At 43.6% G+C, this 26,807-nt stretch overlaps 1 protein-coding gene across 3 annotated transcripts in view; it reads right to left on the bottom strand.

Moving 5' to 3' along the window:
• Positions 1-26,807, bottom strand: part of TRIM44 (tripartite motif containing 44) — an 84,233-nt gene that overhangs the window by 15,051 nt on the left and 42,375 nt on the right. The window contains exon 4 of one of the 3 annotated variants that reach the window (XM_081100418.1): positions 24,527-24,546. The exons of the other annotated variants lie outside the window; for them this stretch is intronic. Coding sequence (XP_080956544.1) covers positions 24,527-24,546 — 20 coding nt within the window. The remainder of the gene's footprint in view (positions 1-24,526; positions 24,547-26,807) is intronic. 3 annotated transcript variants of the gene reach the window in all.

Raw genomic sequence — 26,807 nt, 5'->3', positions numbered from 1 at the left:
TTTTCCTCACAGCACCCCAGGAACTCCACTTCCACGGAGAACATTCCCAGAGGCTCTCCCTGGATTCCAGGTCAGTGCTGTCGGAAGAGAGAGCACTAGTCTAGCCAGAGAGAGGAAGGGGACCCAGAACACACAGGAACTTGCGCACACCTAACAGGAGAGCCCCAATGAGAAAGGAGGAACTAACACTGCAGGTCTCCATCCTTGGCATGTCACTGCCCAATCTCAACGAACAAAGCCCAGGGCTCTGAATCCAAGGGCTGCCCAGGCACTGGAAGAAGTAACAGACCCAACATGACATCATGTAAGAAGCAGCCCAGCCTTTGTCATATTCAAAAGCTCTCCCACAAGCCATTAGGCCTAAAGACCTTATCTAAGTGTTCCTTTAGTCTAAGGTACTACACTTCTCTGGCTGAGCTCCTAGGGTTAAAAATCAGTAGATGTTACATGACACAAGTAGCCTATAGGATCCCCATAAACCACCGGAGCAGAAATGGGTTTTGGGTAAGCCAGCTGTAATCTTAGAAGCTGATGGGATGAGGTGGATGGTTAAGTTTTACCAGGGGGAAAAAGAAATGATAATCTTTCACGGGTCAGGACTGGGATATAAATACAGGGTGCTGAAGGGAGCAGTGAACATTAGTAAAGACACATTCTGCCTTCCTCCTACTTTTTCCTGAAGCCGCCTCTGCGGTCACCCTCCGATGACATAATCCTACCACTTCACACCTGTTTCATCCATCTGGGGAAGAGCCTGTTTACGGCTCAGTCTCAACATAAATCAGATGTCATAAGTTTATGTATGACACCTGGGGGCGATGGTGCTCCTTTGGCCCGATTGCTGGGCCCAGCCAGAGCAGGCAGTCCAAACGGCCAGAGGGCACCGCAAGGATGTTTCCTTTATGACTGAGTGAGGCCCAGTCACTCTCTCGGGCTACGTGTTGAGGCCCAGCTGTCAGCACTCTCCTAGGCTCCCTGCTGTCAGACTCTCAACCCTGGCTTTCCGACTGAGAGGAGCAGGAAGAACAGAGAAACCAAGGTTTGAATCCAGTCCTTCCACTTAATAAGTTCCACCTGGGGGAACAAAACTTACTCCACTGGCCTCCACTCCCTCACGTATGCCTTCATTCCTCCACTGGGCCTCAGCAAGCAGAGTCCACGAGTCCCAGGTTCCTTATGAACATAAAAGCATATGGCACATGGCAAATGCGCATGAAGCGACCGGTTTTCACACGAAAAGGTGTGAACCACAGCCTGCCTATTCCAGACTTAATGCACGTGGTATTGTTCTCTGCTTCCTTCCTGGACTAGGTGACTTCCCAGGCGCTCACATTCTGAGTCCCAATCAGAATTAACCTTTACACAGGATAATAAGTGTATCAAATGGCTCTTCTACACCAGCATGAGAAATTAATAAAAAGTGTACACACCTTTTGCTTTCCCCACCCACTCACTACTGACAACATCCCACTGCAGTTTTCACTCAGCTCAGCACAGAAGGGTAGGAGGGAGGGAACGACCACAAAATAAATACTTTATCGGGAAAAAGATGAGAAAATTCTTTTAACTTTTAAATTGATTTTTAAATATATTTTTATTGATTTCAGAGAGAGGAAAGGAGGGAGAAAGATAAGACATATCAATGATGAGAAAGAATCATTGATTGGCTGCCTCCTGCACACCCCCTGGTGGGGATCGAGCCTGCAACCCAGGCATGCACCCTGACTGGGAATTGAACCGTGACCTCCTGGTTCATAGGTCAATGCTCAACCACTGACCCAAGCCAGCTGGGGAGTTGTTTTTTGTTTGTTTGTTTGTTTTAAATACATTTGCTGTGAGACAAGAAAGCCCCTACTAAAGATGATAAGTCTATTATAGAAGTTTAAGAAAAGCCTATGGAACTACTCGTTTTACGTTCAGCTGGAAAGAGAAAACTCATTTCCTTCCCAAACTGCTTCTCCAGTCTCTAAGGCACGCCGCCCCCCCCCCCCACTTTGTTGAGATGTCATTGACATATAACATTGTGTAAGTTTAAGGTGTACAGTACAATGATTTGAGACACTTATTGTGAAATGTCTTCCATGACAAAATTCCTTATGTCACATCTTCACCTCCCATATTCACCGGGCTGTTGTTATGCTCTAGGTCTGATTTTGGGCAGTGCTCTGAGTCCGGTGGGGGAGGGACCTGGACAGCAGACCCTATGCTCGTCTTGCCCACTGAAGAGGACGGAAGGACCAGGCTTTAAAAAGGGGGTGCGATGCACAGTGCAGCCTCACAACCGAGGAACACTGGTCCATGTGCAAGGCAGGATGATCACCCACTCAGCTCTGATTTGCTGTAATTGGCAGGAATGGTCACGGCATGGCTGTAAAGGGCACTCTCCCGAGGGGTCAACACCAGACTCTCAAGTTAGGCCCAGCCCAGAGCTGTGAAGACGGTCTAGAGGGGAGGGAGGGGCGAGGGGGGCAGAGGGAGTGGCCTGAGCCCACGAATCTGACATAACTGCATACCAGAGGCTTTCTTCTCTCATTCCAACTCCACTCTCTGGTAAAGAACAGTAATGGCATTGAAATCCACAGATAATCCTTAAAGCTCTGTGGCAGCTCCAGTCCTAAACTCCCCCTTTACAACTGTTGGTATAACAGCTGCTAACAAGTCACAACAAGAACCTTTCTTGCTCCAGCCTCGAGTATCAATATCCTTTCTCTTTCTCGACCCAAATCGTAACTAGCTTCAGGTCTACGACTTCCATACAGGCTGACCACTCATCTCTCACCTGTCAGGTCAGAGTCCGGTCCTCCTGGTAGGGCCGAGGGGCACTGAGAGGCCACTGTTTGTGGGAGTGGTGGGCATGTAGGCCCTGAGGGCTGGGGACCAGGTGAGAGCTGGAAGCAGCCTAATGAACACACAGGTGTGAACAGTTGCCAGGGAGGCGAGGCTGGAGTCCGAGCTGGTGGAGAGGTGCAGAGTGGCGGCCTTGAGCGGTGAGCCATCTCCACAAACGGGACAGCTCATTGAGAAGGCCGGACTTCAGAAGGTCCAGGAGGCCAGGAGGTGGGGTGCAAGGTGAGCAGGAATAATGAGTTCGGGCTGGAGACTGAACAGTGGTGGGCTTTGGAGGCCTCCTTAGGAAGGCCTGTCTGTGTGGTTTGCGGCAAAGGCCCATCATGTTCAAGAGAGTCACACAAGGTTGAGCATGAAGCACTTTGTGAAATCCGTTCCCCTGGCACGGATCACCAGCCACCAAGGTGTCTCCTGTGGTGCTGTTAACCTAGGTGCTGCTCCTGGGCATGGGTTGTGACCTCTCACAACCCTGATTAGCAGCCGTGTGTCTAAGATTTGTGAGATAAAGGCATAAGGGATCAGCATCTCCACCCCCACTTCTTGTACCCATCACCTTCCCCTGATGAAGGCAGTTACAGGTTTAAAAAGAGTGGGGGGCATTTCAGGCCCCCAGGTGGCAGACCCTGGAGTAATGGATGTTGGCCCTAGTGCAGGTAGGATGCTCCCATGGGGTTCCATGTCTCTTGGGTGTAGCAGAGGCACCGCTGGAATATAGCTGTCCTTGGTTCATTACCTTTATTTTTGTTTTGTTTTGCTTTACTTTGGGTTGGTGTTGCTTAAGAATGTCGGAGTTTGCTGATATCATAATCCCTGCCTATCATACTTCCAGGCACACAGGACAGAGGATGTGAAGGCGATGTTTGGAGCTACTCCTCCAGCTGCCTGCCAGCTGCTCAGGAACCCATCACCTCATCACCTTGCTTTGCTGACACAGACCTGACTCCTCCTCCAGGGCCCCCTGCCTTCCCAGAGGTCAGTCACAAGTTCACATCCAGCAACAAGCAGCGATACAAATGGGAGTGCCTGCTGGGAATATCTTTCTAGTGTCAAGCAGCCATTAAAAGCACTTAAGGAAATCACAAAAGGGAGGTGAGAGAATACTTTGGGGAGAGTCACAGGATGGGGAGGGAGAAGAGAAAGCCTCAGCCCACCTCCTACCTTAGAGGGGAAAACAGGCTATAAAAAGCGAAGTTGATGCTAAAGAATGGACCTGCCTTGGGGCCCAAACAGTTCAGGGAGCCTGGAAAACTTGCTAACACAGAGTAAAAGAACATTTTAAGGAATTATGCATTTTATTATTTTTTAATTTTTATTGAATTTATTGAGGTGACATGGTTAATCAAATTATATATTGGTGTCAGGTATACAGTTCTGTATATTGTACTGTGTGTTCACCACCCCAAGTTGTCTCCTTCCATCACCGTTTATCCCCCCTTTACCCTCATCTACTTCCCCTCTACCCCCTCCCCCTGCTCCCTCCTTCTGGTAATCACCATACAGCTGTCTGTGTCTATGAGGTTTCTCCTCTTTTTTTTTTTTTTTTTTTTTTTGCTTAATCCCTTCACCTTTTCACCCAGCCGCCCTCTGGCAGCTGTATCTATGAATCTGTGCTATTTTGTTTGTTCATTTATTTTGTTCATTAAATTCCATGTATAAGTGAAATCATATGGTACTTGTCCTTCTCTGACTGGCTTATTTCACTTAGCATTACTTTCCAGGTCCATCCATGCTGTTGCAAAGGTAAGATTTCCTTCTTTTTTATGGCTGAGGAGTATTCCATTGTGTAAATGTACCACAGCTTTTTTATCCACTCATCTACTGATGGGTACTTGGGCTACTTTAAATAATGCTGCAATGAAGGTAGGGGTGCATATATTATTTCGAATTATGTTTTGGGTTTCTTCAGATAAATTCCTTGAGGTGGAATTGCTGTGTCATACCATTTTGAATTTTTGTGAGGTAACTCCATACTGCTTTTCACAGTGGCTGCACCAATCTGCATCCCCACCAAGCAATTGTGTATTTAAAAATTTATTCAATGAGCATGCATTACCGTCGGTACTTACACTCTCTCATCCAATTTGCACTGCATGTCTGTGAAGAAGACATTATGAATCCTCGTTTAGAAGTGGAAGCTAAGGTTCAGAGAGGTCAGTTATTGCCCACATTTGGGGCTCAGGTATGTCCAACTGCAAAGCCAGTGTTCTTCCTACCAGAAAGAGTGTGGAGTGGGCTGTGAATCCTTGCCATCTGCTTCATTCTGACCTACGGGTTGGTGGCTTGTATTCCTGGGTTAAGTAGGTACAAGTGGGGTGTCTGTAGGGCACAGTGGCCTTTCCTGTCCACCTGATTAAAGGAAGAGTAACCTGTCTATCTTAAATGGGCTGATGGACTCTTTCTTCAGTCTTCTAGCCGTCAATAACCATCTAAAAGGAAGTACTGGGAACAGAGATAAGTAGACCATGTAACCTTGGGAAAGTCACTTTCCTCTCTGAGTTTTAGTAACCTCATCTGTCAAACGGGTCCAATAAAACCTATGTAACAGAGTAGTTGTGACACTAAAAATATATCTTATTAAGGTCCTTAATATTGTATTTGGCACAATGCACATATGTTATAAATGATAGCTATCATTGCAATTTCTGTTTTACCTCACAGAAATAGAATACATAGAGTTGGAAAATACATAGAGTTGAAAATAATTAAGTCAGAAGTTTGTTTCATGGCTAAGAATGACTACAACAACAGAAGGGCAGTGGAAGCACAGGTAGGAAAGAGAGCTACATTCTCCCAGCTGGTCCCTTCTCTTGCTGTTCCGTCATCTTAGACTGAAGCACAGCTGTTTAGAGACTCGGAACTCATATACAGATACATATGGTAGGAACCTTGAGCATTTTAAAAGTCAAAGACACGTGTAGGAGGAATTAATGCAAATGGCTTTGCTGCTTGTTATATGGTCCCCTGAAGGCGCATTTGTTAGAGGAACTCTCTCACGGTGGGCAGCTCCTCGGGAGGGCAGTTTGGGCTGGTTCCCAGGCTTGCCCACCAGCTTAATTGAGCATATAGCAGTGAACAGGAGAATCAGGCCGATCCTGGGGCCTTGTCCTGGCTACTCATTCTGACCCCAACAGGGGCACAGAGACCTAGAGGTTCTGACTCAAAGCTGCTCTGTGGTAGCTGCACCCCCTGCTCTCTTTCCACAGAACCCACAGCCCATGCTGCAGGGGGGCAGCGTCTATCTCCACCCTCAGTTCTGCATCCTTTTCAGAAAGGCTTTTTGTGCTGAAGCAAGACTAACCCTGCCCCAGGGAGAGAGTAAAATGTGCTTCCAATCACGGGCCCTGGGGAAGGGGTGAGCACTGGGGCAGACTGCCCAGGCATGCAGAGGGCTGTTTTCTTTTAGCAAACACAGCAAGCATTATTGCCATTTGAATTTGTAATAAAAGAGAATAGGAGGCTCAGAGATTCCACTCGGAATTAGATTCATTTGTGTTTTAACTAATCCCCCAAACAGTGTTTTTGGTTCGACATAATTTCCTGTAAGATAGTAAACTTTGCAGTACAGGACAAGTGTTAGTAGAGTTTTGGCATGAAGGAAGCAAAGAACAGTAACTTCTCTAAGGTCATTGCATTGGTCTTACCAGGGCTTGTATTTCTAGATAGATTTGGAAAACTAGTTCTTTCAAGTCTGTTGTTCAGGTATTGACAGCAGAGTCAGGGATGCACTGTGTAACAGTTAAGGCACTGGAGACCCAGAGGGGAAGGCACTCTACCAAGCAGAAAAGGACGGATATTAAAATCCCACAGCTAGTTTTTCATTGTAGGTTTTTCAACAGTAAAAAAGCTGTTGAGATTTAAGATCACTTAGAGCTATAGAGAGAAATGTTCTCTTCCAAGCCAAATTTTAGAAAGGCTCTTTTCCTTTTTTGTTAAACAAACAACACATTTCCAGACTCACTGATATATGTGCACGTGGCATATGTATATATGCACACATACATATGCACACACACACACACACACTCACACAAAGACACACCCTTTCTAACTTTGGTTTGCAGCCTCTATTCCTCCTTTGATTTGCCTTGTAATTCCTGAGTCAGTAATCCTAATCTGTGTAGCCCACTTTTATTAAGGGGCAACTCCTTCATATTTAAAAGATTTAGCTGAAATAGGTGTGGCATAAAAATGTAGAATTTTTATAGAAATTTAGTAGGATACTCTTGTATTCTATAAACCACCACATCGCTTCCTTTTTAATTTCCAGAAGCCTTGAATGAGGAATCATAATATTGGTTCTTATGGGTTATTTTCCAGGTACCCTTTCACCTCTGAGATCCCAAGCCTTGAAAAGGATATGTTTGGCATAGATATACCTAAGAAGCTATCTCCTGGAGAATCCCTTATAGATAGACAGGCTAGATGTCTAGAGCATTATGGCCCACATATTGTTTCAAACATGGGGGAGGCAGTTTCTTGGAGAGCTGAGTACAAAGGATCTAATTCCCCCACAACCTGGCATTTCAGACTTTGATAATCATCCCTCTACTTCACAGACAGACCCTCACCATAAATATCAGTTCACATCATTAATCTCAAGCTGAGCACATTCTGCTCCCCAGTGGGCCTCTGTCTGACTATTCACCTTTGACCCCAAAAAGGCTACGCCAGTGTGTGGCTGACTGACAGGAAGATTACTGGTACCAAACACATCAGCAGCCTTGCTGGCTGTGCACATGAACACAAGATCATCTTGGGGTACCCCAAAGCCAGTCTCTCAGTCAGCAAGGCTTTCCCTCTCCCCTCTCTAATGAAATCTGACTTTAATCTGTGCTCATTACCTCAGCCTACACACCCATTCACAAAGAAACCTGCTTGCACAAGTTTGCTGCTATGCACAGCAGATTACCTCCACTGTGCCCTTCCAGGAAAGGGCCATCTCTCACTTCAGCAGGCGCAAACTTCATTCTGACCAAGCATTCTCTTTGCTGTATAAATGCAAAAACATATGCACACACACAGGGTGTCCCTCATTTCCTCTGGAGTAATGAGAGCCTGGGCAATACTTTAAGAATTCATTTTCCAACATAAATTAGAACAGAGTATCGCAAATACCAGTGACATCTGCATGGATCCAGAATGTATTCATTATGGTCAGTGCCATTACAATGAAAGGAAATGCATTCTAATGGCAGGACATTTGAAATAATGTGTTGCTGGATTCTGCATCCATAAAAGCCATAATGAAGAAACAGGAGCATGTCAAATAAATTAAAAGGAGTAACAGGGACACTGGGTAGCTTCAAGGGCTCTAGGCAATGTCAGTGAGAAGGCACATTCACTGATGGAGCAACAGAGAGAAAGTTAGGATGGTTTGGAGATAGAAGAAGCAAGAAGAACATTAGGCTGGCGTTCTGGAGAACTGAGGTTTGAATCCTGGCTCTGCTATGTGCTAGCTTTGTGATCCAGGGCAAGTTTTATGTCAGTATCTCCTGTCACCTCACATTGGTCATCTGTAATACCAGGGCAGTCTACCTGGCAGGACTGTGCAAGGAGGAAATGAGAGAACATACGGAAAGTGCGTGGCAGAGTCTGATGTATAATAAGCCTACAATGAACACTGGCTTTATTTTATTTTATTTTTTATTTTCTACTCAGCCATTTCATATAGGAGGGGGATAGAAATAAGTCCTTCTGAGATCATGGCACTTTCAATCTACCCCATAAGCATAACCACTAAAATCTATTATTAGGAGAAAATGAGGTAGTCAAACCGGAAGTTAAACGTTCGCTTTTGTTTTCCTTTTTGTTATCACTAAATAAAGGCACAGCTCTGGGATTTGAGGCATCATTGAGATCTCCAAATCTCAGTTTCTTCTTTTATAAAGAGAGCTAATAATACCTGCTCTTCCTACTCAGGAGCTTGTTTGAGGGCCAAGTGAGATAAAATGTGTTTGGCAGGTATTATTGGTTGGCTGACTTAGTCATTCCCAAGTAGAAGAGTTATTTGCAAACAAAGCTAATACTGCAGTTGGGGAGGGGGGCGGCGTGTAGCCCAGTTCAAGACCATGAAGCAGAAGGATAAGTCTTCTGTTTTAGGAGGGTTGTTCATTGGCACAGTGTCTACTTTTCTGATTAACAGAGATGTGCCCCTTCTTCTGACCTCTTTTTTATTCCTGAAAATGCATATGATATCCAAGGCTGCAGCCCTTTTTACATCATAAGGAAGTAAGCATGAAGGAAAAGCTCACGGAGTCTCAGAGCATGAGGCAGTACTGACATTAGCCACTGAACCTCAGCCAGCACTCAGTCACCTCCCTCCAAATTTACTGCGTGAAACAAATAAACCTTCCTTTGTTTAAGCTACTGATACCAGAGTTTTCTCCTCCTCAAAGCTGAACACAATTCTGATACAATGCATAAGTACTCTGGAGAATTAAAAGCCCTATATCTAAGTACATAATCATTTTTCTGCCAAGATGATCATTCCCTTGGACCTATCTGGCTAATTTATGTATGCCCTGTAAACAGATTTAGTAATATCTCCTCTAGGAAGCTTTCCAATACCCTGGGCCCAGCTGGACTGGCATTTCCCCCACCCTTCGGCCATCTAAGATCCTCCATAAACCCTCTATCAGTACATGTTATCCTGTTTTCTAATTATTCATTTACTTGTCTCTTTGCCCTACCAGTTAGTTAAAATGTCTCAACAACAATGATCCCTATTTTAGCCATTTAAATTTTTTTCTAGCACTTGGCATATACCTGGCACACAGTAGATAACTCCTTAAGTATTTGTTGAAATACTGAATAAACCAACAAAAGAATGATCTGAAAGGACTCGAAATAAAGAATAAACAGCCTGGGGTGCCTGATTAGTCATTCATATTTTGAAACACTGCAAATAGCTTTCTAATTCCTGTTACTGCTTTTAGGAACTCTGGATTGGGAAGCGTAGTCTAGGCAGTGATTTTTTTATTGTTTTAAAAGTTATTCCACTTGACCCTTGTTTGAGTTCATGACATTCCTCTACTGGTACTCCCTACATTATTTTTATGCTGTGTATTTAGTCCATACTTATCTACACAAATATTATTTTCTTCTTTGTTGTTTTAGAATTTATCTCTTGTAATAACCAAGACATCCTGGGAATAATCCCATTTGGCACCAAAACAAATATTCACGTTCCCCAGCGGCTCCCTTCCCAGGTGTTTGAGCAATGTCCATGTGACAGGGGCTTCTGGGAATTTCCTGCTCACTCTGCCCTGTCTGGGTCCTTACCATCCCTGAATGCAGTGTGCAGCTGCCAGGGGTGGGCCTATAATATGTGGCTCTCTGTGTCCCCTCTCTTTCTAAAGCCAGCTTGTCTCTGTGACTTGTATAGATCACAGCCTTCTTAAAGTATGATTACTAGTCCCTCTGCCAGAAAAATAATGTCAAATACTGCAGCATTATCATTCACACTACAAATCAGAAACATGTTCCACTGTTATGAGCGTGTTTTTAAAAAAGTCCACAAGGTGAAGTGGTTTCCTTGACAGTCGCCAGTGTCGAGCCTCAGGTCTGAACTCTGTTCCCCCTGCCTGCAATGCTCCCCTCGCCCATTTTTGCCTGGCTGGCTCCTTTGTTCTGCCAGGTTTCAGTTCAAAAGTGACCTCCATAAGCCATCTTTGAACACCTTATCTATAGTACCTTCTTCTCCCCAGTCCCTTCCTGTCAAATCACCCTGTTTCATTTCCATCCTAACACTGCTAATCTGAGATTATTTTGTTTATTTAGTGTTTTTTTCCCCTTCAATCTCTTCCCACAAGAATTAACTTCCACCAGAGAAAGGATCTCATCTCTTGTTCCTCAGCAACAAGAGCCGTGCCTGGCATAATGTAGGTGCTCAATAAACATTTGTTGAAAATGAGTAAGAAGAAAGCGGGCAGTGTGTGTTCACTCAGCACTTGGCTGGCCTTTACAGAATTTCCTCTGGGGAGTGGGGCTAAGGATGGGGTTGATGGCCACCATGAAAGCTCAGGGGTGTGAAGTTGGTTGGGAGGCTACCTGGAGTTATAAAAAGAGCCAGAGTCCTGGTCCTGTCAACTTACAAGATGTACATGAATTGGCACATATCCCTTAATCTCTCTGCGCTTCAGTTTTGTCATCTGTGTAGTAACTTGTTTCAGAGGATTGGTGCCACAATTAAATGAGACAGTGATGGCAGAAAGTAAATAAATTAGTTCCCCTCTGCCTGTCCCGTAGGCTGTAAAAAGAGGAAGAGGCCCAGAAGCCCTGGGAAAATGCCTTTTCCCATTCAGGCAGTCACCTTAGCAACTGCAGTGATTTCTCGCAGAGAAATCTCAACCTGCTGTACCAGGGAGTCTAGCTCACAGGCCAGTTTTGAAATCCTGAGTCATTCGCAAGGCCCTGAGCAAGAGTCTAGCTCACAAGACTATTAGAGATTTATTCCTCGCTCCCCAGTCTTATATGAACTTATATTGAACTCGGGCTGTTTTCCACAGTGGTAAACTCGTACATTTGCTTTAAAGCACTTTGGGTGCTGATTCTGCCCCATCATGTGCTTCTTCTCGTCTCATCAAAATTAGAGCATTCAAAGCCATCAAAAGCCTTCGTCCTATGGCCTGATAGAGACCCTTTTGGTGCCATCATCCCTGACTGCTATTTCCCTGTTTGAACATAATTAATTCCTTACACTCAACTCATTCTATCTATTCATTTGCTCATTCAATAAGCATCAAGTGAGTGCCAACTGCATACATGTCCAGCCCTAGTAATAAGAGTCACCATATACTAGCAATTATTACATGTTAAACACCATGCTTGACTTATGAGCCTCAGACCATTCATACCCCACAGGCACTATGATTATCCCATTTTCAGATAAGAAAATTGAAGTTGAAGAGTTTAGGCAAATCGCCTAGGTGGGTAATAAAAGGAGGGTCAGCACTCTAACCTAGGGTTTCTGCGACACCAAGCCCCATTCTGTTCATCACTGCACTGTAGTAAGTAGGTCTTGAACATGCACTTGGTACTTATCAGGGTGCTGGATATGTTGGAGAAGGAGAAGATAAAAGTTATGTTTTGAACAAAAGCAGGTATGAGAGCAAAGGCACAGGATGTAGAATAAGAAGATGTACTTTTACTCCTGACTCTTGCTACCACTAGTTCTAGCTGGGCAACCCTGGATAAGTCACTTACTCTCACTCAGTTTCCTCATCAGTGTAGGATAGAGATAGCAAACCACCTCTTAGGTTTGTTAGAATAAAGAAGTAAGATGTCTGTGGGCAACCTGTAAATTGTAAAGGTACTGAATCAAGGTCAATTTTCTTGCTTCCTTGGTTATTTCTGGTAAATATTTTGTTTAAATGACTTAGCTGTGAACCTCAGGTTATAAGTACTATTATACCCTAACAAGTACCATTATAAAAAGACTTGTGACCTTATATCATCTCATCCTATGTCACTTGTTTAGTGTTTTACACTTCTGAAGAGTGTAGGGCATCACTTATATTTATTTGCATTTCTGACATACTGTCATTCACATTTGTTCTCTCACTTGACCCTTGATACAGGCAGAGTGGGTGCTATTGCTCCTAGGAGACTGAGGAGAAAACTGAGGGACAGAGAGGCTCTACTGAAGGCCTGAATCATAGATCTAATCAAAGTCTTTATTAACCACTGAATTTATGAACTGTGGGAGGTGGGAAAATAAGCAGCATTTGCAAACTTATTAGACCATGGAACCCTGGAAGAGTAGATCAACAACTCACATAATCACATAATTAGTGTTCAGTCTAATATACTTGGGTAGCCCTGCATTGGGGGATATCCATTCATAACTGCACATGACATGCATCCATTCGGTAGGCTGCTGAATCTTTAAGCATGCAGAGAATCCAGCCAACACAGAACAGGTGTATGCCCTGAAATGTGGAGGAGAGACCAATCGCTGCATAGTAAGCACCATGCAAACAAAGACTGTGTCTCATTTTGATTTCTACTATAGCTCCAACATCTAGCACTGCTTGGCACACAGTAGACACTTGATAGAATCCTATATAATAAAAACCTAATCTGCTAAGTGTCCAGTCGTCCAGTTGGCCATTCAACCAATCAAAGAGTAATATGCTAATGATATGCTAAAGCCGCTCAACTGCTCGCTATGATGTGCACAGACCACCAGAGGGCAGACAGATCAGTTGACCAGTTGCTATGACGTGCACTGACCACCAGGGGGAGACGCTCCGACTGTTAGGTTAGCTTGCTGCCGGGATCTGGCTGATTGGGACTGAGTGAGATGGGCTGGACATGCCCTGAAGCCCTCCCGTGGTCTCTCCCCAACTGGCCAACTTCCCATGCCCTCCCTGGCCCTGATTGTGCACCAGTGGGGTCCCTTGGCCTGGCCTGCGCCTTCTTGCAATCCAGGACCACTCAAGGGATGTTGGAGACCCTGATTTGGCCCAATCCTGCAGGCCAGGCCAAGGGATCCCACTGGTGCACAAATTTGTGCACCGGGTTTCTAGTTTGTTAAATAAGTGAATAGGGAATGAAAGTTGTAGAAATGACAGGTTCCATTGCTTTCAGAATGAGAGGCCACAGTTTTTTTTGTCATCAGTGATTTCAATTTATCTAGACTTCTAGACAGTTCTTAATTTATTTTCTCAGAACAAGAGACAGAGAATTGTTCCAATGGCCTTTTGCATCCTGACTGCAGAGGAAGGTTGCCCTGCTCTTTGTTGATGAATAGCACATTAATGAGATCTCCTTGAAACAGTCCCACCTCTATTATGCAGGCAAAATTACATTTTCCAGCATAATTATTGTGTCAGCTGAGCTCCCAAATTTTGATATTAATTGGTTCACTTGCAAAGGCAACATCAACATATTAGTTTGTCAAACCTCTGGGAAACTGAGGGGAAACTCAGAGTTTTAAGAAATGATTATCAACCTATACTTCTCTTTTATTCCATCTTCTGTTTATTTCCTACCAGCCAGGACTGGGCAAGTTTTATTTCCTATAATAGTTCTTAAGAGAGGAACTAATGGGTTTCTTTAAAATGTGTTGTTGTTGTTGTTCTTACTTTTTTTTATCACCATTTATTCCCTCTATCCCCTCTTTCACCTTCACCTTCCCCTCCCGCACACCCCCCCCACCCCCAGTCACCACACTGTTGTCCATGTCTATAAGTTCTCTTGTTTTTTCCTCTTTTTTGCTCAATCTCTCCACCTACATACCACTTACACGCCTCAATCCTTACTTCAGACTCTGGAATATAAGCTCTTTGAGAGCCTGGACCTTGAATGTTTTGATGAAAACTGTATTCCCAGCACCAAAGGCAATGCTTGGAACAAAGTAGCACCGAATAACTGCTGTTTCTCCTCCTACTGAGATTCACGGTTTTAAAGTAAAATCCCTTTCACTTTCCCCCACCATCTATTTCTCTCTGTTTCTTGCTCTCTCTCACACATATGTGCACACACGCGCGTGCGCGCGCACACACACACACACACACACACAGTCTTGCTATATACACTATGGCATTTTCCCCACGAAAAAATACATGAACCATGTAAGTTTGGTTAAAATGTGTCATTAGAGGAATTTTGGACAGTCTCTTTGTGTTGTGTAATTGTCACCACACTTTCCTTCCCTGTGCCACAGATTCACCTGATCAGGGCTTGGGACACAGGGCTAATCCCTGAGCTGTGAGTCTGATGAATCACAAAAGCATGATAGAATATTCTCCAACATTGTTCATTCAATAATTTTTATTTTGTGGCTGACCTTATTCTGCTAGAAAAAATATTTTTCTTTTTTATTGTAAAAGCTGTTTATAGCTACTTAAGTCTGATTTTGTTCTAGATTGGAACCATGACTTCCCTATCAAGTAGTATAGGTTCTGTTTTATAAACACAAATCAGTAGGATAATATGATTTAGTACACCGACTTACTAACTCTGTAACCTTGGGCAAGGTACTGAACATATCAGATAAAGTCTGATACGAGATTAATAATAGCACCTTCCTCCTGGGTTGTCACAAGGATTAAATGAGAGCTAATTCATGTGGAATGCTTAGCTTCTTTTCATTATTATAACCTCTGAGGGTTATAATGATAGACTAACAGCCATGATGACCAAGTATCTAAACAAATTCATCACCTCTACAAGTCATTTCTTTTTCTTTTTGGGGGTCAGGGGAGGGGGGAGAGAGAAAAATTGATGTGATAGAGACACATTGGCTGGCTGCCTCCCACATGTGCTGTCTGGAGGAGGGGAGCAAACCTGTAACCCAGGTAGGTGCCTTTGACCATGATCGAACTGGTGACCCTTCGGTGCGCAGACTGATGCTCCAACCACTAGCCACACCACCCAGGGGGGGCTACAAGTCATCTTTTTATTTTCTTTCTAAGAAGCCACTCTCCCCAACTCCATTCACGGAAGTGGAAATTCACAACAAGTATGCTTTGTGGGTACTGTTTTATCCCTAAGCATGACTTTGTCCTGAAGAGTGCAGATAGCATTTCTGGATTGCTTTTGGCTGGGTGATGTCATTCAGGGTCGTCATTCATCTGACCCCCTGCACTTCTTTGTACAGTCTCTGTAACACTCCTTTCCTCATTTGGTTCTGTAAAGAGTCTTGGCTGGCTGGGGACTTGACCCTTCATTTTAGTTTGTCAAAAATCCCTAAGCAGAGGGGATGAGCCCTCAATTCTAGAGGCATACCGGGCTGCAGCATCTATGCCTGGCCTTTTCATCTAAGCAGCTTGCTGGTAATTGCTAAGTTTTCCCTTCTGAAACAATCATCCCCCCCATTTCTCTCCCCACTCCCATCCTAACCCCACTCTGTTAATTATCAGTTCTGGAATTAAATGGCTTGCCTCTCCTGCTGTTGCCATGACAGCATTTGGCCTGCACCTGCCACGGGTGAACAGTGTCTCTTTGAGAAGAGGCGATGGCAGTTGCTTGCTCCACAAAAGCCAGGGAGTACACTAGTATTTACCTGTTTGGGGAGAGAAGTTCCTATTCATTCCACCTTAGGTATTTTCCTGGCAAGCCCCCCCTCCTCTTGCTTCTCAGATAAACTGCCTGCTTGCATTCAACAAAGAAAATGAAAATTTTTTTCTGATAAAAATGCCAAATCCCTGTTGGCTTGTCACAATTCTATCCACTAACTTTACTTATTCCAACCAAGAGGTTAGAAGATCTGAATCTTCCATCTCCCAAGAAAGGCAGTGTAGTACAGTATAGGAGTTGAAAACACAGAATTTTAAGCCTGATAGATCTGGGTTCTAATTCTGATTGAGTCACTTTGTAACTGTGTGACCATGGCTTAATCACCTACACTCTTTTTTTTTTTAATGGTTTTAGAGAGAAAGGGTAAGTAAGAGAGAGATAGAAACATCAATGATGAGAGAGAATCACTGATTCACTACCTCCTGCATGTCTCACACTAGGGGTTGAGCCCGCAATCCGGGCATGTGCCCCGACCAGGAATCAAACCCTGACCTCCTAGTTCATAAGTCGATACTCAACCACTGAGCCCGGCCGGCCGAGCAGCTTGGTCAGTTTTACCTGGTCCTTGTCTGGGGGATTAAACAGTGCACTGCCCCCAGAGCATCTAGACCAGGATGCAATTAGCAGGCAGGGGCAGCTGAGAAATGCTTCTCTCCCTACCTTTTCTGCGACTCTGTCAGCTCCTCCTTCTCCACACTGTTTTTCTCACGCTCAATCTCACTTTCCTTTAAATAGAATTGATGGAACCAGAGAGACATGTACTCACCAAGGAAACAGATGCTTTTCTGTTTTACAACCGCACTGCAGCCTACGGGAACGACTGGCAGTGGTGCTAAGGAGTAGGGGAATGAGGCGTTTATGTGAGAAACTGGTTTTCTTCCCTGAAACCCCTGTTTGTGGATAAGAAGTATTTCTTTTATGAACCTATATCCACTCATACTTGGGCCCTGTGTCCAAACAACCACAAGTATGTGAACACTGGTGTTTGGGGACTACCTTCCCATTTAGGGTACTCAGCCTTTGGGCACCTTCCTAAAAAGTCTGAAGCTACCTCCTTGTAGTCATTGGCTAGAAACTTCATAGCAACTTGAAAAAAAAGAAAGGAAAAATACCCAACAACCAAAACAAAAACACACACCAGCTTCTGCTCCCGGCATGTGTCGCAAATGCCTGATGTGGGTTTCTGGGTAAAGAGATGAATGCAGTCCTTGGAAGCCATCGGGAAAATGAAATTATTGACCCCTTGCATGCTCTCACTGGGGAGAAGTAAGAAGATGCTGGAGACCAGCAGGTTTATCCTAAAATAAAAAAGTCACCCCTAACAACAATTTCGCTGTGGCTGACGCAGGTCAGAGGGGCATAACCAATGACATCAAATTTACTTATTCTGAAAACATAGACTGGAGTTTTGTGACTTCCTAAAATCTATTATGCTTAGTGCCAGGTCAAAACGGCTCAGGAGATAGACATGGAGGAAAGGAACAGGCTCCGGCCAGACTCATCAGCCCTGGGTCTAACTCAGGGACAAATGTGACATCAATTTGATTCTTTGAGTGGCTTTTAAAACGTCTATAGCCTTGAATCTATTTGGAAAATGTTGGTGTTTTAGCATTCCTTCTCTCCATTTATCTAGGAGGAACTAGGTAACGACCTTCCAAACTTGACTTTAAGTTAGAGGAAGGCAGGAGCTGTCAAAATAGGTATATGAATAAGATACAAATCAGACAAACAGCTCCCTTTTACAACTACTTTATCTCAGTTACTAGTTTTTCCATCTAAAAGAGGTAACCAAAAGGAGAATACTTTCAAGGCTTCATAGCATCTTTGTCCTTTAAGTATAATGGGATGTGCTATTTTGATGGGGAAACTTGGGCATAAAGGAAAGCAAACGACATACCCATAACAATTCATGAGAATTGCCTACGGGAACAAACCCATCCGATTCGGAAGTCTGTCCATTTCTTCTGAAGTCAGGACAACACTGAAGTCAAGAGGTGAAGCCCAATAGGAAGCAGTACCAGCTTCCTATTCATTTCAGTACGACGCACAAAGCCCTCTGGAGGCGGACTCACCCACCGTCCCACCTCAGCTCCTGCCACGTCCACTCGTGCACTTCCTCACCTTCCCCACACAGCATGTTACTCTCACTCCGCTGAGCCTCTCACATGCTGGTCTCGCTGCTTGACTGGCCTTCTCACCTTTCCACCTAGAAAGGCCTACCCCTACCCATCCTTCAAAGTGCAGGACAAATGCTATCTTTTCTGGTCCTCTATTCTGAGTTAGTTATCCTACTCTATATCCAACATATTTACTATAGAGAATCATTATAGTGCAGTGGGTAAGAACCCGCATTCATGACTCTGAAGGCCGGCTCCACCATTTTTTGGTGTATGATCTCGTATATGTATAGCTTCTCTGTGACTGTTTTCTCATCTCAAATGAGAAATGAAGATAATGTATTAACCACTTGTTAAAACTGTTGTAAAAAATAAATGAGATGATATATGTAAATGTTTAAAATACTTCCGGCACATAGCTGGCACTTAATAAATGCTTCTTTATAATAATTTATAATTATACCCTGTAATAATAATAATAATTATATTGCACTTAAATGTGCAATTAAAGCTGTTTAATTAGTTCTCTCTTTCAAACTAGGCTTTGAGATCTTCAAATGCAGGAACAAAGTCTTTTATCATCTTCACATCCCTGAGGCCCAGCATGGGGCCTGACACCACAGTAGACAGTCAAAAATGTTGAGCAAATGAAAGAAAGAATTCCTCTGCAATCTTTTCTGCATAAGAAATTAGAGAACAGCTCTCCGAAAAGTGAATGTTATCCTGATAAGCTCTGAGGCCAAAGATATAAAGAAGGTTAGCCTGCCAAACATCACAACTACCGCACTGGATGGCAAACAGAAGTGGGCTAGAGCAACACCACAGCCTGCACAGTGACACCCAGGCAGGCAGATGAACGTTATAATGCAGGCTGCTCTTAGCCAGCATTTCCTGTGTGAGGCAAATGGAATAAGCTAGAGGCCCCCTTTGGCCAAATTTTCCAACTGTGAATTGATTTCCTGGTTATATACATCCACACAAAATAAAATAAAGTTGTGATTCGCACAGGCAAATATCTGAAAATCAATTACTTTAGAAGGAGGCTTGCTTTTACTATAGGTAGGCAGCACAATGCATAGCATGGTTTCATTCTTCATTTGGGTGAGTAAAAAGATAGACAACCCACATCAGCAGTGGAAAACAAAGCCAGCTCAGGCTCCCTAGCAGGGAGATGTGACTGTTAAGAGACTATGCTGAAGGCCACTAAAATGTTGGAACTCTACTTCTGTATATTAAGCGGCCCTGACACTTCCATTCCATGTCACAAGTATCAGAGCCATTTTCTTTGGCTTCCAGCTAGGCCTTCTGAAATGAAGATAATGCAAAACCAAACCATGAATCTGCAATCAGAGGACAAAGGAAACGTAAGTGTACCATGGACTCAGTCCTCTTTTATCTTCACAAACGAAGTCATCTGGAAGAGAAATGCCATCTCTAAGAACATATGGTTATTATTTTAGAGGGGGGAAAGAGTACCTACTATACAGCGCCCCCAAATTTTTTAAAAATTAAGATTTTAAAAAATCTACCAAGTAATAGAATCTATAAGTAGATTTTTTCTATGCCACATTTGATAAAAGACTATATTCCTCCATATAACTATATTCCAAAAAACTGGGGGAAAGACTAATATTTGCAGGGAAATAAAAACAGACTACAAAGAAGCAAAGAGGCTGGATGACCTGCCCAAGGTCACCGTCAGTCACAGGCAGACCAAGCATAAAGGCAGGTAGGCCCGTGGGTTTGAGCACCTCCTCCTCTGGAACTAGCTGCCTGTTTGATCACAGAATCAGCACGGTCAGATTCACACTGATCTCAGCAGGAGCTTTTTGCCTGAATTGAGAGCCAGCTCTGAAGATGAAAAATTCTACAGAAGTCCCAAGTATGGTTGTCACTATTAAAAAGCCATTTGCCTCTTACTTTGGAAAAAAAAATCACAGAAAACCTCAACAGCAAATCACACTTTAATATTGATTTTGCTCCCTTCTCCTCTGAGCACAAGAGTTGAAGGGTCCTTCCCTCTGACTTCCTCCTACTACACAACTGCCTTCTAGGCAGCAGACCCTATTGCCACCCCCTCTCTTGGAATATATATTACTTCTCAGCAGGCTCCCTGCAGGAGAAGAGAAGGAGCCAATCTGTGAGGGAGCAAATACAAGATCTCCAATTATAGCACAGAGAAGACAGAAAATTGCCACCCAAAGTGTAAATTACTTTTTTGCTTGAAAAAAAAAAAAAGAATCACTCTGGGTTTCAAAGACACCCTTTTAGAAGATGACTCCACAGCGGTTAATATCCCTGTTCTGCATATCAGGACTCTTGCTCCCCCACACTCTCCAAGAACCCTAGCCATCGCTATCACTGTATATCACTGTATCCAGGATTTGGAGATTAGACGACCACATGGAAGGGCAACAGGCAGCTATTCTGCGGGGCCAAAGGAAGGCTTGGTTGGCTACTCCTCAGGCGGTCCACACGCACCTCTTTTGCTGCTGACCCTCAGAGGACACGGTGCGAAGATCAAATGAAGAAATGTCCCTTTATAATGCCAGAGGCTAAAAAGAGAAGTGCTTACAGAAAACAGAGGTCACAGTGATTCAATGTCAAGGCCAGTAAGATCTCCCAAGTTAGAGAAGCAAGACCAAACGGACCCTCTGAGGATTGTGGGTGAATCCTCTTGGCTTTCATTCGGGGTCACAGAGAAGTGTGCTGGCCTCTTGGAGCTAGTCCGAATGGCGGGTGAGGGCACAAGCCCTGAAGCCAGACTGCATTAAAGTCCTAGCTCTGCCACTTCCGAGCTGTGTGATCCAGGCAGGGCAAGCTAATGTTTCTGAGCATTAATTGCCTCATTTTACAAGTAGGATAATAACTGTTTAAAAGCTCTACGTGAGGATGAAATGAGAATACATATAAAACACTGTAGAAAGTAACCCTTCAGTAAATGGTAGCTCTGATCATTACTGTTGTTAATTAGCAGCACAACTACACAATAAAATTCAGGGCAAGAAAAAGATATGACCAGAAGTACAGATATTTGGCCACTTCATGTCAAACAGCTTGCAAAATCAAAACTGAAAAAGAGGAAAGAAGGCAGGGAGACTCCAGCTGGTAAGAAGGAAAGAGAAAACAGATCTATTACAGACCAGTACATTTCAACAGGGCAAGACTCTTGCTTTGTTCCTGCCACCGGGAATAGTGCTTGGAATCCAATGCTCCCTGAACTTCTGTGCAGACTGTGGGAATGTGACTGTGGGGAAGGAATGCTGGCAAAGACACACAGGCTCACTAATCCAAGCAGACCTGGGGCTCAGGCTCTCCAGATGAATTTCTCCTCCATCCCCTGTGCAGGCAGACCCAAGCTTCCCGTTCTGTCACCCTTACACTTCACACCCTCATTTAATACTGTCAGCAGTAAAGAAACGTCAGGAGCAAAACTCTGTTTGGCTTATTGAGAGGGAGAGTGTCTATCATAAAATAAGAGAACTTTCCCATCAAAGGCAGAATGCCCTGAAGTGCTAACTGGAATAAATTGAGCCAAATGGTAGTTCAACACAAACAAACTGAATGGAACCAACAAGTATGAATTTAAAGGTTAAAAAGAAAATCTGACTCCTCTTCCTGCCAAATTGGAACATACTTTTCAAGTGTTCATTGTACCAAAAAGCGGTTCTGTCAAGTCCCAGTTTAACAGAATCCCCGCTGACACCATGGCAGCTTGGCTGGGGGAAACAGCTTGACATCGTGGTTGCTAGTAAAGAAACGCCATGCTTCATGACTATCTTCTCAAAATGACACGAAGATTCAGCTATTAAATTCTCAAGCCTGTCTCTCCCACTGAATAGTACCTTTGAAGGGAGTTAATCTCTTCATAAGGGCCCTGTATCCTTCCAATCAACGAGACTGGCATGTGACCATCCAGACAAGAGTGTTCATTCTAATCAGGTTCTCGAAAGACAGAGGTGCCACTGCTACCCTGTGGAGTCTGCACACTGCACTTCTAACGTGTCTTCTTTCTCCTGGTCCTGTCTGAACTCTCGTTCTGGAGGAAAGCAAACGTCTAGGGCTCTGCTTGGCCTGGGTTTTAAGGAGCTAGAGAGCTAGTCTTGGGAGAAGAGGTGGCGTGCCAGCCAATGAAGTAAAGACTGTGTCTCAACCAAAGATCTATGCAAAATGCTGACAATTTAGTCAATAATTAGACAAGATGATGATTTAGGCCAGTGATGGCGAACCTATGACACACGTGTCAGAGGTAACACGCGAACTCATTTTTTTGGTTGATTTTTCTTTGTTAAATGGCATTTAAATATGTAAAATAAATATCGAAAATATAAGTCTTTGTCTTACTATGGTTGCAAATATCAAAAAATTTCTATGTGTGACACGGCACCAGAGTTAAGTTGGGGTTTTTCAAAATGCTGACACGCCGAGCTCAAAAGGTTCGCCGTCACTGATTTAGGCTTTCATCCTCACGAGCATAGTCTGACTAGTCTCCCAAGCTCTGGTGCTTAAAATTCCTCAATGTCTTCCCCCAGCCTGCAGGGTAGGGCTCAAATACCTTAAGGAGGCCTATAGGCCCTAAATGACCTAGACTCTGCTTTCTTGCCTCCACTGTTCTCTTGTCTAGAGTTTTTACATAAGTTGTTCCCCAGAATAACCTCTACCCCTGCTCCACCTGTGTCTGCCTCATTTATCAGACCTCTGTTTATATATAACCTTTTCTGGTAAGCCTCCCCTTTTCCTCCAAGACTCACTTAGGATCCCCCCCCCCTTTTTTTGAAGGGAGGGGGAGAGACGGAGAGGGAAACATCGATGTGAGAGAGACACATCGATTGGTTGCCTCCCGCATGTGCTCCAACCAGGGCCAGGAATCGAGCCTGCAAACAAGGTATGTGCCTTGACTGGAATCGAACCCTGGACCCTTCAGTCCACGAGCCTACGCTCTATCCACTGAGCCAAACTAGCTAGGGCAGGAGCCCTTATTAAAGTAGCCAAAACTTCCCTTATCATAGCACTTCCCCCACACCCATATAGGTGCCTGGTTATATGCTCATCTCTCCCACTAGACTTAGGATCCACAAGATTCGGGACCATGTCTGTTGTAGTTACCATTATATATCCAGTTATCCAGAATATAGCACAGTGCCTCACATAGAGTAGGGTCATAAGAAAAGAAAGGGAGGGAGGAAGAGAGAGAAGGAAGGAAGGGAGGGAGGGAGGGAGGGAGGGGTGTGTTCCTGAGAATGGCTGGAAGATGAAGTTGGAAGGGATTCCTTGAGGCTCTGTAGGCTTAAAGCAGGGCACTCGTGGCTTTGCCATAGTAGACAAGGAGCTAGATCTAGACTGAGAACCACAGTTCCCAAGGGAGGGAAGAACCAGGAGATGCAGATGTGGGAATAGTACTCGGCAGAAAAAAGAGGCTCAGGATGTGGGGCTCAGGAAAGGGGAAATAAAGGACTGTACTTGTTGCTTTGCAAATAAAGCCAAACAAAGAAGGGCTGAATCCTGGCTCCCCAGTAAAGTAACCTTGGACAATTCATTTAGCTTCTTTCAGTGAGAAACCTAAACTACATTAGTGATTTTCAAACTGAGTTCTGAGGGTACCTAGGTTTCTGCAGAAGTCCCTTGTGGTCTATCGTAAGGAAGAGAAGAGGCTCACCAGCAGATGTGGGCCCCAACTTTAACCAGACAAGAATTGTTGTTATGCATTGGAGTTCCACTTAAAGCCCGCTTGAAAAAAAGGGTGCTTCTGCTACAACTAAATTTCTGAACAGCAGTGGCCTGGATGACCTTTCTAATACCTCGTGGCCTTAGCAGTCCTTGATCCTGCGGAGCAGAGGGGACCATCTGGACATTGTATTTTACTCTTGCCCCTCAATTGTGTTGATGGCACAGCTACTGCATTTCCGAGAGCCTGTGCTCAACACCTGAGCAGAACGACAGGGATGGTAAGTACACCAACTCCAGGTTCACTGCGAGGCTGAGGCCAAAATGAAATTCACTTTTAAATTTCACACGGTGATACAGAAGCACACAGGAACACTTTTTTCCCTAAACAAAATTTTGTGTTCCTATGATCTAGGACTCATTGTGTAGGCGTCTTGCATTGGCCACAAAGATATCATAGGTCAGAAATAAATAATAATGGGTCCAGAGCCCATTAAAAAAAAGTTACCCAATTCCAATCAAGAAGGAACAATGCAAAAACTTATCTAGTCGGTCCACCTGGGAGCCTAATTACCATTCAAATACAGTGCCCCTCTTCTGAACAGATACTTGGAATGTACAAAAAGAATAAAGCAAAGTCAGTGCCATTACATACTTTAAAGTCTACCTTTATCTGAAGGTTACAGGCAGGAAAAGGCATGGATGAGAGGGAGATGGGAATCTTACAAAATAAGATCTTCAAAGCCCTGGCTTAGGATGGAGATCCCCTTTCTGTGCTGTTCCTTGGCTGTCCATATCTCACGGGGCATTAGAAGGCCACAATGTCACTCTACTTCAATTCTGAGAACAGACAAGCAGCAATAATGTGATCTTACCTGAGTCCTTCCTCGTCACCCTGAAAGAAACAGAAATAAACAGCATTAGAAATTGGCATCGGAAGAAACCGATTTAGACTTCCTTTCCCAACCTGAGAGCCAAGTGTGTGTTTATTGTTAACAAGAGACAAATCAGCAGATGTCTAGGGGCTAAGACAAGGGCTAACACAATCTGGTGTTCAAACTGCCCAACAAAGGCAAACTGATCATTTGCCCTTGCAAGCAGATCTAGGAGGCTTAAATAATAGCTTTGCTGTCTTACTTGTATGGTTGGCAGTATTTAGTTCTGAGCAAACTGAGATCCCAAAATAGCAGCGGGTCTTAGGCAAAAGCTGACCAGCTCCCAAGGTATCAAACGGTTTCCCTCAAAGACTCATTTCTGCCTTGGTCTTGCATTTTTTTTCTCCAAAGAGAAACACAGCAACTCTAATATACAGAACACCGTCGTGAACAGGGCACTGAGCTGGGCCTTAGGAAACTGGGACTCTGGTCCAAGCTCTGTTGTTTATTAGCGCTGTGCCCTTGGGCAAGCGAATGAATTAATCTGGACCGTGGTTTTCTCTGTGAAAGGGTAGTTCTGGCATTTGATGGTCCAAATCACTCTCAGCCAAACAATGGCGTTTCTGTTTCTTCTTGTTCACTCTGCAAAAACAATGTGTGAGTGTTATTTTTCCAGGTATTTCATCCTCTGATCCTAACTTTATCAGTGATAAAAAAATTATTTCAATGAGCCTCTTTCTTGTCCAAACTAGATTTTTCTGTACTTTGGGGTATAGTGTTCTATTAAATATTAATTACGTGTCCAGGTAACTTATGATTTTTACTGACTTGTGTGCATCCTATCAACTGCTGAGAAAGAGGTATTAACTTTCCAGGTATAATTATTGAATTATCCATCCCGCCTTTCATTCTGTCCATTTTTCTTCAGATATTTTGAGTCTTATCATAAGCAAATACATGCGAATGCCTGTTACATCTTCTTGAAGAACTGACCCTTTCATCATCATGAAAAGTTACTCTTTTTCTCTGATAATACTCTTTGTCTTGATATCTGTTTTATCTGATGTTGGCAGGGCCAATCCAGCCTAATGCTTACTGATTTCATGGTATGTCTCTTCCCATCCAGTTGGTTTCAGTCTGTCTGTATTGTGAAAGTCTGTCTCTCTTAGGCAGCGTGTAACTAGGTCTTACTCTTTTATCCATTCTGATAATCTCTGCCTTTTAATAGAAATGTACAGTCCATTAACATTTCAATGTTATTATTAATATGGTTAAATTTAGCTCTACCATTTTATGATTTGTTTTCTGTTTGTTCCTGTTTTCGTTCCTCTTGTTGTCTTTTTCTACCTTCTTTTGGGTTTTTGAAACACTGAATTCCATTTTAATATATCTATTGGCCTTTTAGCTTTATGATTTTGTCTTATTTTTAGTGACTTCTAATAAGAATTATGATAGAAATCCTTAAATTTTGAGGCTCCATAAAATTAAATTGTATCACTTAAAATTAAATGTAGACACCTTGAAACTCTACAGGCCAATTTATCCTCTTTCCATGCTCTTTGTTATAGTATCGAATATTACAGAATCTACATGTTATGAACACTGCAAGACAGTTAAAATTTTTGCTTAAATAGGCATATACTTTAAAGAGATTAAGAAGGAAAAATAGTCATAATTCAATGGCTATATATATATATGTAAATATATATATATATATATATATATATATATACATATATATATATATATATATATATATATATATATATATATAGTTTTTAAACAAGTTTGTGATAATAGCTGCCTAACTGTAAATTTACTAAAGTCATTGAACATAAACTTAAAACAGGTAATTTTATGGTATTATCCTATATAATAAAAGCCTAATATGCTAAGTGTCCGGTCGACTGTTCAACCAATCAAAGCGTAATATGCTAATGATATGCTAAGGCCACTCAACCGCTTGCTATGATGTACACTGACCATCGGAGGGCAGATAGTCGACCAGTCGACATGACATACACTGATCACCAGGGGGCAGATGCTCGGACTGGTAGGTTAGCTTGCTGCTGGGATCTGGCCAATCGGGACTGAGCGAGATGGGCAGGACACTCCCTGGAGCCCTCCCACGGTCCCTCCCTGGCCTGGTGGGTTCCCTTGGCCTAGCCTGCACCCTCTCGCAATCCAGGACCCCTCGGGGGATGTTGGAGAGCCGTTTTCAGCCTGATCCCACAGGCCACTCACCTCGGGAGGGCACCAGATGCAGGGCTCATGGCTGTTG

The sequence above is a fragment of the Myotis nattereri genome (genome assembly GCF_964212035.1).
Source record: "Myotis nattereri genome assembly, chromosome: 9".
Classification (NCBI taxonomy): domain Eukaryota; kingdom Metazoa; phylum Chordata; class Mammalia; order Chiroptera; family Vespertilionidae; genus Myotis; species Myotis nattereri.
The sequence above is the reverse complement of the archived record's forward strand: the minus strand, read 5'-3'. Positions and strand labels throughout refer to the sequence as shown.